General features: G+C 36.5%; 1 protein-coding gene across 1 annotated transcript in view; it reads left to right on the forward strand.

The window, feature by feature from the left end:
- HMCN1 (hemicentin 1) overlaps positions 1-13,177 on the forward strand; it is a 414,327-nt gene that overhangs the window by 252,496 nt on the left and 148,654 nt on the right. The window contains exons 31-36 of the mRNA XM_063104004.1: positions 451-729; positions 1,249-1,530; positions 2,239-2,347; positions 3,341-3,510; positions 4,677-4,831; positions 8,266-8,389. Coding sequence (XP_062960074.1) covers positions 451-729; positions 1,249-1,530; positions 2,239-2,347; positions 3,341-3,510; positions 4,677-4,831; positions 8,266-8,389 — 1,119 coding nt within the window. The remainder of the gene's footprint in view (positions 1-450; positions 730-1,248; positions 1,531-2,238; positions 2,348-3,340; positions 3,511-4,676; positions 4,832-8,265; positions 8,390-13,177) is intronic.

Consider the following 13,177-nt stretch of genomic DNA (forward strand, 5'->3'; position numbering starts at 1 on the left):
GCTATTACCAGTAGCTGGTTCTGAAAGCACTTAGACCTTTAGTACTTCTCGGGGAGAGGGCCTGCAGTCGTACCACATCTGACGGTTTTGCTCCCTTGGCCTGATTTCAAACTTACTATTTCTACTTTAAGTGGGGTGTTATTTTGTTTTGCTTTGTTTGTTAAACATAACTTTCTTAGTTACTCTAATATGATGCGTTAAACTTTAATGAGACCCTAAAACTGAATATGTTACTTTCTGTTTCTACGGAAATTTCAAACCGAAAAGGGAGGGATAAAGGTTGTTTTGACAAGACAAGCAACTCATTACCAGTAGATAAATCATAGACTTCCTAATTGTCTTTAATTCGTATTTACTTTAAATGCATTATTTAAACACCAATAGCATTTAAAACTTTGATGCAGAGGCTGAAGCTTAAAAGACTTGTTTTTGTTCCGAAATCCTTTGTAGTTCCACCGAGTATTAAAGGAGGAAATGTCACCACCGAAATATCTGCATTGATCAACAGCATAATTAAACTGGAATGTGAAACGCGAGGACTTCCAATGCCCACTATTACCTGGTATAAGGATGGCCAGCCAGTCATATCCAGCTCACAAGCACTTTATATTGATAAGGGGCAATTTCTTCATATTCCTCGAGCGCAGGTCTCTGATTCAGGACCATATATGTGTCATGTAACCAATGTTGCCGGAACTGCTGAAAAATCATTCCACGTGGACATCTATGGTAAGGAAAAATATATGCTTTAATTATGTACCTTTCTACCTATGCTCTCTAATATGCTAACGTGCAGTTTGTTCACTAACGAAGTGTTGATGGGTTTGGTCTTTTTTAATATGCATGAATAGGAACTGGAAGAATGTGTTCCATGATTTGGAAAAACATTTTCAAATGCTATGCTTAGCAAGAAATAGTTTATTCAGCTGACCAACCTTCGCCCATGGCACTGGGAGCATCTAGACCATTTGGTTCTTATGGAGAACGTAGCGTAGTTGTTAGGACTAAGGTCATTCTCCACTATTTGTCTTTTATAAGCCAGACAGTACAAAGTATTCCAGAATACTTGGAATAGTTGCAGATCAGCTGAACCAATAAATTTTTTTCCTCAACAGCTTACAGAGAGAGAGGTATGTACGTAGTTTCTATGGTCAAACTGTATGAGAAAAAAAACTGTTCTTTATTTCATTTGGATATATTTTGTGATTGCACAAAGAATTGCCTGATATATTACTGTTTTCTACGTAGTTCCTCCAATGATTGAAAGTGACTTGGCCACACCTTTGAATAAGCAAGTAGTTATTGCTCATTCGCTGACACTGGAGTGTAAAGCTACTGGCAACCCCCCTCCAGTTCTCACCTGGTTAAAAGATGGTGTACCCATGAAAGCCAGCGACAACATCCGCATAGAATCTGGTGGGAAGAAACTCGAAATCATGAGTGCCCTAGAAGTTGATCGGGGACAGTACATCTGTGTGGCTACCAGTGTCGCAGGAGAAAATGAAATCAAATATGAAGTTGATGTCTTAGGTAAATAAGGATGCCACGACCTGAATTCTAAGATTCATGACAAAACCTGATTAGTTTGTTAAATGCTTTCTTGTTCAGGCAATAGTAAGACAGTCTGAGAGAAGGTGTAGTTATCTGTTCAGCTCCAGACTGCACATTAGCAAGCGGCGGATTTAATCACTGTAGTGCCAAGATCTAGAATCTCACATGAATTTTCTACTGATTTTGATAGGTCTTCTTTATATTTGTAAGTGTGTAGATCTACACCTACACCAGTATCTGATTGCAGTGAGTGACAACATGGTCTCTGTCATGAGCACTGTGCTGGAAAATAGGAAATAGTCTGTGGGCCTTGGGAAATCATCTTATGACTTTGAATCCAGATCTTTATAAATTGAAGTCTTTTGAATGGATTCCCCAAGTTTTGGAATTCCCTTCTCTTGTTCTTATGCAAATGAGTAACGTAAATATGAATTGACTTTATATTCACATGGCATCATCAGCACTATAGTGTTAGAGAAAAATCCATGATATGTTAAAAGTACATTCATTGATACTGGCAAGTGTGTAATATAAAATGTATTTACAATACATTTTAAATTCCTTTCATGTACCAAATTACTATGATACATATCAACCTTCTAAACTAGTTCTTACTATTGCTTGATGTGATGGTGTATTTTTTCTTGTATCCGTTTCTTTGCATGTCACATCCCTGTTGTTTTCTAGTGCCACCAGCTGTAGAAGGAGGAGATGAAACATCTTACTTCATTGTGATGGTTAATAACTTACTGGAGCTAGATTGTCAAGTGACAGGCTCCCCTCCACCAACTATCATGTAAGGGTTTTGGTATGTCTTCTAAATACCTCCCACTTGTTGATCTGAGTGTTTTAGAGCTATCTTGAAAAATGTTCTGTGTCATTAAAGAGTGGTTGTGTAAAATTGTATTATTTATATGTTTTCACTTGATATTAACAGGTCACCTAAATTTGCTCACTTCGAGGAATTCCTTTATGTGGTCTTAGAAATTACATCTTCAGTTCGTAGAAACAGACTGTTAAGCAGTATTAATATAAGACTTTCCTGAGGCACTGAAATGTTTATTAAACAAATCCAAAGAAGTGCACCAGGCATATTAGAGAAATAGAGGAAGTTTACACGCATATATGTTTACCAATTCTTTTTTCTCCTTCTTTCCTTCACAAAGCATTTATTGAGCACTTATCTTTCATTTTCAAGGTACTATGGGATATGTAAAGGAACAGTTTGTCAACTAAGGGAATGAAATATGTTCACATGTGATTATAAAACTAAGTGGAAAGTGATAACTCATAAGAAATGTAAAAATGTAATGCTATATGATTTCAGGGTTTTATTTACAGATGTTTTAAGATTGTGTACATTTTGTTGGTTAATATTGTTTAAAACCTGGTTAATGTTATTTAAACATTTTGCTGGTTAATATTATTTAAATATTAAAGTGAGTAATATTTAAGGGCATTTGTCTCTTTTTGTAGACTAAATTAGTAGAAGGATGAAGAACTCAACACATAGTTACTGGGTTCCAACAATATGCCACCTTCTACGTTGGGACCGATTTCCTTTTTTTCCCCTCTTCATCATTTAGAATTTATTTATTATTTATTTCTCTTCTCATTCACAGTAAACAATTATAAAATTAGGCAAATGCACAATAGAGAATATGTATATGTGTGTATGTATGAATGTGAATATATGTATATATATATATACATACACACACATGCATATCTTCTAGGAAACTACTTATTGATAATATATATCAAGAAATCTTTTTGCTTTTTTCCATAGGTGGTTGAAGGATGGTCAGCTAATTGATGAAAGGGATGGATTCAAGATTTTACTAAATGGACGCAAACTGGTTATTACTCAGGCTCAAGTGTCAGACACAGGTCTTTATCGGTGCGTGGCAACAAACACTGCTGGAGATCACAAGAAGGAATTTGAAGTGACTGTTCATGGTATGCTGAAGAAGGGACAGGAGCATTACATTTGAGATTAATTTATGCATTGTTTCACTGTCTAATTGAGATTGTAGCTCAGTAATGTAGACAAATCTTGAGTTGTGGAAAATAGTATGAAGGATGCAAACTTAAGTGAAATAATGGATGATTTCAAATCATTTTACTGACTTTGAGGCTCAGCCAAGAAGTATCATGTGAACTAATTTAGACAGAATTTAAATGTTAGGAAGTGTATTCTATATAGAATGCCATGGTTTGAGGAATAAGACCAAATAAGACAGAAGAGGCAGGCAGCAACTTCCAAGGAAAGGGGTTGTGTCAGCATTTAAGGGCTTAGCCAAAACAGGAGGGATTATAAATAGAGTAGTCTCCAGAAGGAGGCTGAGAGATAATGGCAGGATCCAGGGCACATAAGTGCATTCACAGAACTGGCACATTAGGGTCATAAACATTAATCTAATGAAAGAAGCAACCCTCTGCCAAGGTATTATGTGTCTCACTTGCTGGCAGAACTTGGGAAGGGAGAGACTGGAACCAGAAACTGGAGAGCCGTTTAGAAGCCACAAGAAGAGTTGTCTATTAGTGCCAACTTCATTCCTCCCTCTGTCTCTTTAGACTGTCTTGCTTTTTCAGTCCCATGTCCCATGTCCCATGATGGAATATAGATAATCCTGTTTCTCGGTCTCAATTTCAATTCGTGAGGGAAGGATTCTGGCAGGCCCAGCTTAAAACAAGTTACCATCCCAGGTTCAATCATCCCTGCTGGGGTCAGACTCATACAGTATAAATACAGGCAGAAACCCACCCTGATTTAATGAGGTAGCTCTTGAGAAACAGCAGGTCACTATAGACTGAGAAAACATCAAAAGGTGTAAGCCAAACATACATGTTGATTGCAGTAGCCATAAATACATTTTACTTATTATTTGGAGAATTAAAGATTCATATTAAGTAATCTCTAAACTTGCTAAAAATTATAAATTAAATGCCTGGAATAAAATTATTTCATTGTTTGTTAAAATAGGGATTTTCTCTTTTCTAAATTTTAGTTTCAGGCTCTTTGCATACATATTTTTAAGTGTTTGGCCCCAGTGATTATGGTTTTTGTTCCTTCCTCCCTTCCTCCCTTCCCTTCTCTTCCTTTCTCCTTTCCTTAAATCTAGTTCCTCCAACAATCAAGTTCTCAGGCCTTTCTGAGACAACTGTAGTGAAACACAAGCCTGTCACCTTGCAGTGCATAGCCAATGGCATTCCAAATCCATCCATCACATGGTTAAAAGATCACCAACCTGTGAACACTGCCCAAGGAAACTTCAAAGTAAGTATAAATATTACTGAAACCAAATAGAGAAAGATCTTCCTGGAGCTATCACATTATTCTTAACTGTAGATTTCCCTCTTGGATAGGTTTTACAGAAAATTTATTAAAACAATATGGGTTTTCCTTAAAGTTTTTTAGAATTTAACTTAATATTTTGATTTGAAGAGTGGAATTAAATAAAGACTAACTAACCTTAACAATGCTATCTATTTTAACATAGTGGTTAGTATTTTTATTATTTTGATTAATGCCTGTTTTAGCTATCAAAAAACTGGTGTTTCATGGATGTATAGCATTCATCAAAAATAAGCCAATATATCGCCAATATGTTCACTGTAACTAAGATTAAGGTAAAGTCATATCTGCATAAACCTAAATGAAATAAGTCATGAAAAACATATTTAAAAACTAGTTTATAAGCTTCAAGAGGGCAGAGATTCAATCAATGTGAAGTTCACTTCTATATCCTTCATACTGATCATTGTCTCTGGCATATACCCATATCTTAGTACATACTTGATGAATGTAGGTCGGTAGAAAGTAGATAGATTTCAAACGAGGACAATCTAAATGATGCATTTAAAAATCAGAATTAATAGATTTTGCCCCTCGGATCAAATTGATTGACTAATGTGGGCTTGAATTTCACTTGTAGTAAGTTTTCGATAATAAGAGATGCGTTGAGTTCTTTTCCCAGTAGAGGTGATGGATATGTTTATTAATTATTCCTATTCCAAATTTAATGAAACTAATCTCGCATCTTTGTGCTAGTGAAAGATTCAGTAGGTAACCTTCAAATATAGCACAGGCAAATGATTGTTTACCTGGGAGACAAACATTTATCAGGTAATCATACAAAAGTAGAATTGTGAGCTGTAATGAGTGATTTAAGAGAGAATATAGAAAGCTAGAAGAACACGAGGAAAGCCTTTGCACGTAAGGAAAATTTATGGGGACAGCCATAAAGGGGTTCTGAAGAATATATAAGAGTTAAATGGATGAACTAATAGAAGGAACTGTGTAGGGTATTTCGTGTGCATGGGCAAACAACTTAAAGTAAAGAAGAGCATGATGCCTCTTGAGGACCCCAAAGAAAACCAGTAGACTGAGGAACAGAGAACAAAGGAGACAATGGATTAGACTTATTGAAGTGCAGGTGGGGGCACTTAAGTAAGGTTAACCATTTTATTTTTACTTTAAGGCAACGGGAGGCCTTTGGAGAGTTTTAAGAGAGGAGTAACTTAATTGGGCTTGCATTTTAAGTAGTTACCCAGACCCCTTCCAAAGAATAAGTTGGAGGAGACAAGAGTAGATATGTAGAAACCAATTAAGATCTATTTGTGCTTTTGTAGGAGAGAAAGAAGATAGAAAGTTGGACTCACATGCTGGCCATGGAGATGAGGATACTTGGATATATTTGAGACTTATTTTTATTAGTTAAATCATTGGGAGTTGGTGAAAGGTTGTTCATGAAAGGTGAAGAAAAAAGAATATGCCAAGGGAGACTCCTAGGAATTTAAGCTACGCAACTGCATGGATAATTTTGCCATCCAATGAGATGGGACACTTTGGAGGAGGACAAGTTTGAGGGGAAAAAACTGTGATTTGAGTTTTAGAATTTTGGGGGTTGAGATGACTTTGAGATGAACCAGCGATTTTAACTGATATTCCAGTATCTCCAGCCTCCCCAACTGTTGTTAATCTATTTTGCATACTGTTGCCAGAATAATATGTTTAGCATGCAAATTTGATCCTTTTGCAAATCAGTAGATGATTGAATGTATGGTCCTGGATCTCAAAGGAGAGCCCTGGTTGGAGATATTGGCACATCCATGATGTTTGAAACCATGGGCATGGATGAGTTAATCCAAGGGGAGGGAGAATTAAAGAGTAAAACGACAAAGGAGAGAGGACCAACTTAGTTTAGTGTCTCAAGAAATTATGCCATTTAAAGGCCATGTGCAATAGTCCAGAGATTAATAGAGATGTACGAATGTGTTGCTTATTACACGTTTATTATAATATGGGTGGAAAATAGGTTAAGTAGAAGTTTACATGCAAGAGCTTGGGGAGAAGATCATTTGGGGTCAGAATGTGGTGGGGCTTGAGAGCTATGCTGAGTTCAGATTTCATTGTGGGCAAGGTGGGGAGCCATGAATGAGCTTTGAAGGGGGTCTGGTAAAAGGATCAAACTTGCATTTTAAACAAATTATTCTGGCAACAGTATACAAGATAGATTAACAACAGTTGGAGAGGTTGGAGACGCTGGAACATCAGTTAAGAAGCTATTATAATCCCGCAGTGGCTGTGGAAATGGAAAACAGAGTATCTGAGAAACATACAGTGGTATAATTAATAGGAGTCAAAGTGGGCTCCAAAACCTAGATGACTGGAAAAATAGTGGGTGCCATTAAACAAGACTAGGAACATGCAATGAGACATAGGTTTTAGGGATACGAGGAAAGAATTTATGAGCTTAGTTTTGGGTATGTTAAATTTCATTTACTAACCTGAACAGCAGACAGCTGGAGCTGCAAGTACAGAGCTCAGGAGAGAATATGAGGCTAATGCTGTAAATTTAGAAATCTGCACAGGGTTTTTCACAGATGGCGTGGGGTTGGATGAAAACTATCAGAGAGATATGTTTCCTGCTTGTAAGACAGGAAGAGGAAGCAGATTCTGTAAAGTAATCTCCTAAAAAAGTCAGAGAATGAGGACTGACGGAATGCTGTATCATTATAACCAGAGAGTAGAGTTTCAAGAAGTAGGTCGTCAAACACACTAAATGCTGTAGATGGTGGAAGAGAGAATATGCTTACTACACAGACTGCTAGATACTGTGTTTAGAAATGACTGCTAACCTCAGAATAATCAGTTTCAAAGAATAACCTCTGAATCACTAGTTGCAAAATGGAGAAGACTGGTTGCAATGGGTTTAAGAAGGAAATAAGGAAAAACAATCAAGAAGAAATATATCTGCATTCCCATTATTCATATTTTATAAATTTTGTTATTTTTCTGGCCTCCATCACCATGTAATCAAAATCTTATTGTTTTAAAACTACTTATGAATTGTTTTTAAAATGGGGTCATGTTTTTTCAAATATCTTAAACTTTCATCACATACTTCATAGATCAGTGCTAAAGTCTTTTATTCAGTGGAGTTTTATGACTATACCAGCAGTTGGCCTTACATTATTTTATTTTCTGTTTTACAATGAATAAGAAAAGATTTTATATCGTATTATTTATATCATATTTCTTGGGCATGATGAAGTGATCAGGCTCTAATCTATCAAAAGATAATTAAGATATTGGCTTGAAAATATAATTAGATATTATAAATTTAAATGAAGTTTTCTATCCTAGCAAATGTTTTGAAGTTCCAGCATAAAGTACAAAAGGCTGCTATGCTTTCTGCTCCCAATTAGATACAGTCTTCTGGTCGAGTTCTACAAATTGCCAAAGCCCTGTTGGAAGATGCTGGCAGATTCACATGTGTGGCTACCAGTGCAGCTGGAGAAGCACAGCAGCACATTCAGCTGCATGTGCACGGTAATGTAATTTCCACATCTTAACAAAAAAAATTTCCATGGAACACTCTAAAATTTCGTGAGCTTATTTTTATTGAATTACAGTATACAAGAAATATGTGTTTATTTTGTCTGTAAAAAAAAAACCTAATAATTGTTTTGTACATTTTTGTAGTTATAATTGCTCAGATTATATATATACATATATATAATTGCTTCAGTTTTCGTGTTGTCAAATAGGAGATGCTGGAGCTCATAAACAAATATACTGTCCTGTGTTTCAAATTATCGCTACTCTTTTTTTTTTTCCTTAATTTTATTTTGTCGATATACAATGTGGTTGATTATTGCGGCACATTACCGAAACCCCTCTCCCTCCTCCCTCTCCCCCGTCCCTCCAACAATGTCCTTTCTGTTTGCTTGTCGTATCAACTTCAAGGAATTGTAGTTGTTATGTCTTCTTCCCCCACCCCCCCGGTTTGTGTGTGTGTGTGTGTGTGTGTGTGTGTGTGAATTTATATATTAATTTTTAACTCCCACCAATAAGTGAGAACATGTGGTATTTCTCTTTCTGTGCCTGACTTGTTTCACTTAATATAATTTTCTCAAGGTCCATCCATGTTGTTGCAAATGGCAGTATTTCATTCGTTTTTATAGCTGAGTAGTATTCCATTGTGTAGATGTACCACATTTTCCATATCCACTCATCTGATGATGGACATTTGGGCTGGTTCCAACTCTTGGCTATTGTAAAGAGTGCTGCTATGAACATTGGGGAACAGGTATACCTTCGACTTGATGATTTCCATTCCTCTGGGTATATTCCCAACAGTGGGATAGCTGGGTCGTATGGCAGATCTATCTGCAATTGTTTGAGGAACCTCCATACCATTTTCCATAGAGGCTGCACCATTTTGCAGTCCCACCAACAATGTATGAGAGTTCCTTTTTCTCTGCAACCTTGCCAGCATTTATCGTTCAGAGTCTTTTGGATTTTAGCCATCCTAACTGGGGTTAGATGGTATCTCAATGTGGTTTTGATTTGCATTTCCTGGATGCTGAGTGATGTTGAGCATTTTTTCATATGTCTGTTGGCCATTTGTATATCTTCCTTAGAGAAATGCCTACTTAGCTCTTTTGCCCATTTTTTAATTGGGTTGCTTGTTTTTTTCTTGTAAAGTTGTTTGAGTTCCTTGTATATTCTGGATATTAATCCTTTGTCAGATGTATATTTTTCAAATATTTTCTCCCACTCAGTTGGTTGTCTTTTAACTCTGTTAATTGTTTCTTTTGCTGTGCCGAAGCTCTTTAGTTTGATATAATCCCATTTGTTTATTTTTCCCTTGGTTGCCCGTGCTTTTGGGGTCATATTCATGAAGTCTGTGTCCAGTCCTATTTCCTGAAGTGTCTCTCCTATGTTTTCTTTAAGAAGTTTTATTGTTTCAGGGTGTATATTTAATTCTTTAATCCATTTGAGTTGACTTTAGTGTATGGTGAAAGGTATGGGTCTAGTTTCGTTCTCCTGCATATTGATATCCAGTTCTCCCAGCACCATTTGCTGAAGAGGCAGTCTCTTCCCCAGTGTATAGGCAACTTTCTGCAGATAACTTTTGTTGAAAAGACAGAAGTTGTAGGGTTGTTCGCTAGTCTTCTCTGTGATTTTCTTGCCTACCTATAAGAAGGATTTTGTGAGTAGAAGCTATCTTTGGCTCAGGGTCTTCTCCTATGGGCTTTAATAAAAAGTCTGGGTGGCCATGGAGCACCTCATAAATATTATAGCTTCACAGTAAACTTGAAAGACTATGTGACCTTGAATATAAGATTTCAGATCTCTAGAGACTCATCAGAAAGGGCCAAGAATTGGAGGCTTGGACTTTTCTAATTCAGCCATGATAGTTGCAGAAAGCTATTCAAGATTTCCATGCACATGTTATTCATTTTCTCTAATTCTCATGATTTCTTGTCCATCTTTTATTCGTTTATTCATTCATTCATATATTCACTCCACATTTACTGAGGAATCAAGTCTAGAATAATGCCCTACCACCTAGCTTACTTCCAGGAATATAACAAAAAATATATAGTGAATGAAAGAATAAATAGTAAGTGAATGAAAAAAATTAAATTGGATATTGAATTTTTCTAATTTGCTTCTTTGCATATTTTTTATTTGAATCAGCCAGTTAAAAGATTCCAATCATGAGGTCCCTAAATGTTTGCAATAAACCAGTTTATTCTTTCCTCGGTTCCCCAAATATGAACACTTAGCTTACAGATGTTCACACTTATAAACCACATTTCTTAAGAGAGCCTTTATTCTTTCACTGAGTAATTAATTTGAAGGTTAATATCGGAATGTAACCATTTCGGAATTGGTTCACCATGTTTGGGAGGTTGGGACAGGCTGACCATACTCTCCCTTGAGTTGCCTTGATTTGCCTCATTCCTCTTAGGCTGTCTGTCTGTCTCTCTGTAGTGCTCTTTGAAAGCTGTCTCCAGCATCTACTCAGACTTCCACTTCCATCTAAGAGTGTGATGGGTACGAGCGTTTTCTCCCCTCTCCTTTTTCTCTACTCTGAGGCTCTTTCTCTCCTCCTTGTAAAGGCTGTTTATCTTTCCTCTTCCAGCAGTTTCAGTCCTTATCTGGTCTCCATTACTGGCCAAAAAGAAAGAGTTAAGTGAGATACTATGGTATGATGCAATCATCTCAGACACTCAAGCCAGGCCAACTTTGGTTGAAATTCTATGCTAACCATGATGTATGTTACCTTGAGTAAAGCACTTAATTTATCTGAATGTCTGACTTGCACAGTGGTTTTGAGGTTTGGAGGTAATAGGTGTAAGATACATTCCACTTCACAGGCACTTAATAAATGGTAGCAGTTAACTTCACTAACTTCTACCCTCTGATGTGTTGTCAAAAAGAAGGATGTTTTTGTTCCCTAGACTGGCTTAACATACTCAAATGAAGGCTCTATAATGAAGAACAGAATATATGTCTTCAGGCCTAGGAAGAACCTTCCTAGAACAGTTTTATGAACTTCCATTTTCATAAAAATCATACCTGTTGTACATTAAAATACAGCCTCTAGGGCCCAGTCCCAGATTTCTTGAAACATCATCTCTGATGCAGGTGTTTTGTGTGCCAGTATTTGGAGAAACATTGGCCCAGACACAAATGACTGGTCTAGAGACTTGCCAGTGTATTTAAGAATGACTGAAAACCAGTCCATGAAAGAAATCAAGTAATCCATCACATAAAGTCTGACAACAATAGAAAAAAGCAGAATTGATACCTAAGGAAACATAAGTCTGTAAACCTATGATCTGAATATGGTAACAAAATGTTGGTTGATGGGAAATGCAATTAGGGGGCACACGTACATGGAAAATCATCACAGAGAAGGGAGCAGGCTGGAAAACATCTGGGTTAATGTGAACAGAAAGAGAAACAGAGGGTTAGTCATTGTAAGGGTTTATTAAAAACTGTCAATTCAGATGGAAAATATAAAACAATCTTCTTGATATAAATCACAGAATAGAAGTAAGATATAGTAGTAGCTTAAAGCATGTCTTCTAATAGTCTTGTCTAGATAGCAGTTCATCCCCCGGAAGGGAGAATAAATGAAGTGAACTTCTAATCTAATACGAATTATGATCAAGCTGGAGGCAGGAGTTGGTTAAGAACATATGACTGGGATATGGACAGAAAGCTGACATATCTATCTTGGCCCCCAAGACAGCAATGTTACATTGGATTAATGAGGCTCGAAACTTGGCTCTCTCCTCTTCAATACTTATATTAATAATCTTAGTGTTAATTGGAGATTTAAAAAAGGGTAAGAATTGCTACGAGATGGGTTGATGATAGACTTTGAAAAGACCTCAGAGGTTAAAATGACAAATTAATATGATGGGAAAACTATATAAGAAAAGGGTGTGAAGCGAGTGGCTTAAAGACACCACACATTGGAATTCTTGGGTTTTGTTTGGATTTGGATTTGGATTTGGATTGCTCCAATTACTGTAGATATGATGATTCAGTTTCATAAAGAAGCTAATCAATCTTAGAAGTCAGTAATAGAAGTTATTGTATGAAGACCAAGAGAGGAACTAGCCCCATTATACTCTTGCTCTCTGATTGCTTCCAAAATACTGTATCCAATTCTGGAGCTAGATATTAAGAAGGGCATTGACAGAAATGTAAGGAAGCCATCATTGTTTAATTAACTCAGTTATTAATTTATTTAACCAACTCTATAGTTACTTTTGAATTTAGAATTTGCTTTAATCCCACTCTTTATTGATGGGTTACACATTCAGCAAATATGCCTTTACTAGAATTGTTATCCAAAAATCTTCAATCCTAAGATACTCAGCATTCCAATTTTTTTTTTAACAGTTTCCCTTATAAAAAGATCTCAGATACTGCCATTCTTCTCAATCATAGCAAAAAGTGTTTCTAAAATCTGGAGTAAAGGTGCATGGTCTCCTGGACCAGAAGACCAAGTCATGATCAAGAACATTCCCATGTGGCTTTCCGGGGGGGTGGAGTTCTGACTTTTACAAAAGGCAGGAGCCCTCAGTAGGTGGTCTTTTTTTTTTGATCATCAAAGTTTCATAATTCTGGAAATTTTTATTCTCTAGACCAAACTCTGAAATAATATCTAAACCTCAAATATTTGCCAAGTGACACAGATGTTTTCACAAACAAATGGTTATTTGGGGTCTAACAGCTCAAGCATTTATTTCATCTGCATATACTTATTCTTAGGAAGAAAATTAATCAAGGTGAAGCAGCCAGGTGAAG

The sequence above is a fragment of the Cynocephalus volans genome, chromosome 8, assembly GCF_027409185.1.
Source record: "Cynocephalus volans isolate mCynVol1 chromosome 8, mCynVol1.pri, whole genome shotgun sequence".
Taxonomy (NCBI): Eukaryota; Metazoa; Chordata; class Mammalia; order Dermoptera; family Cynocephalidae; genus Cynocephalus; species Cynocephalus volans.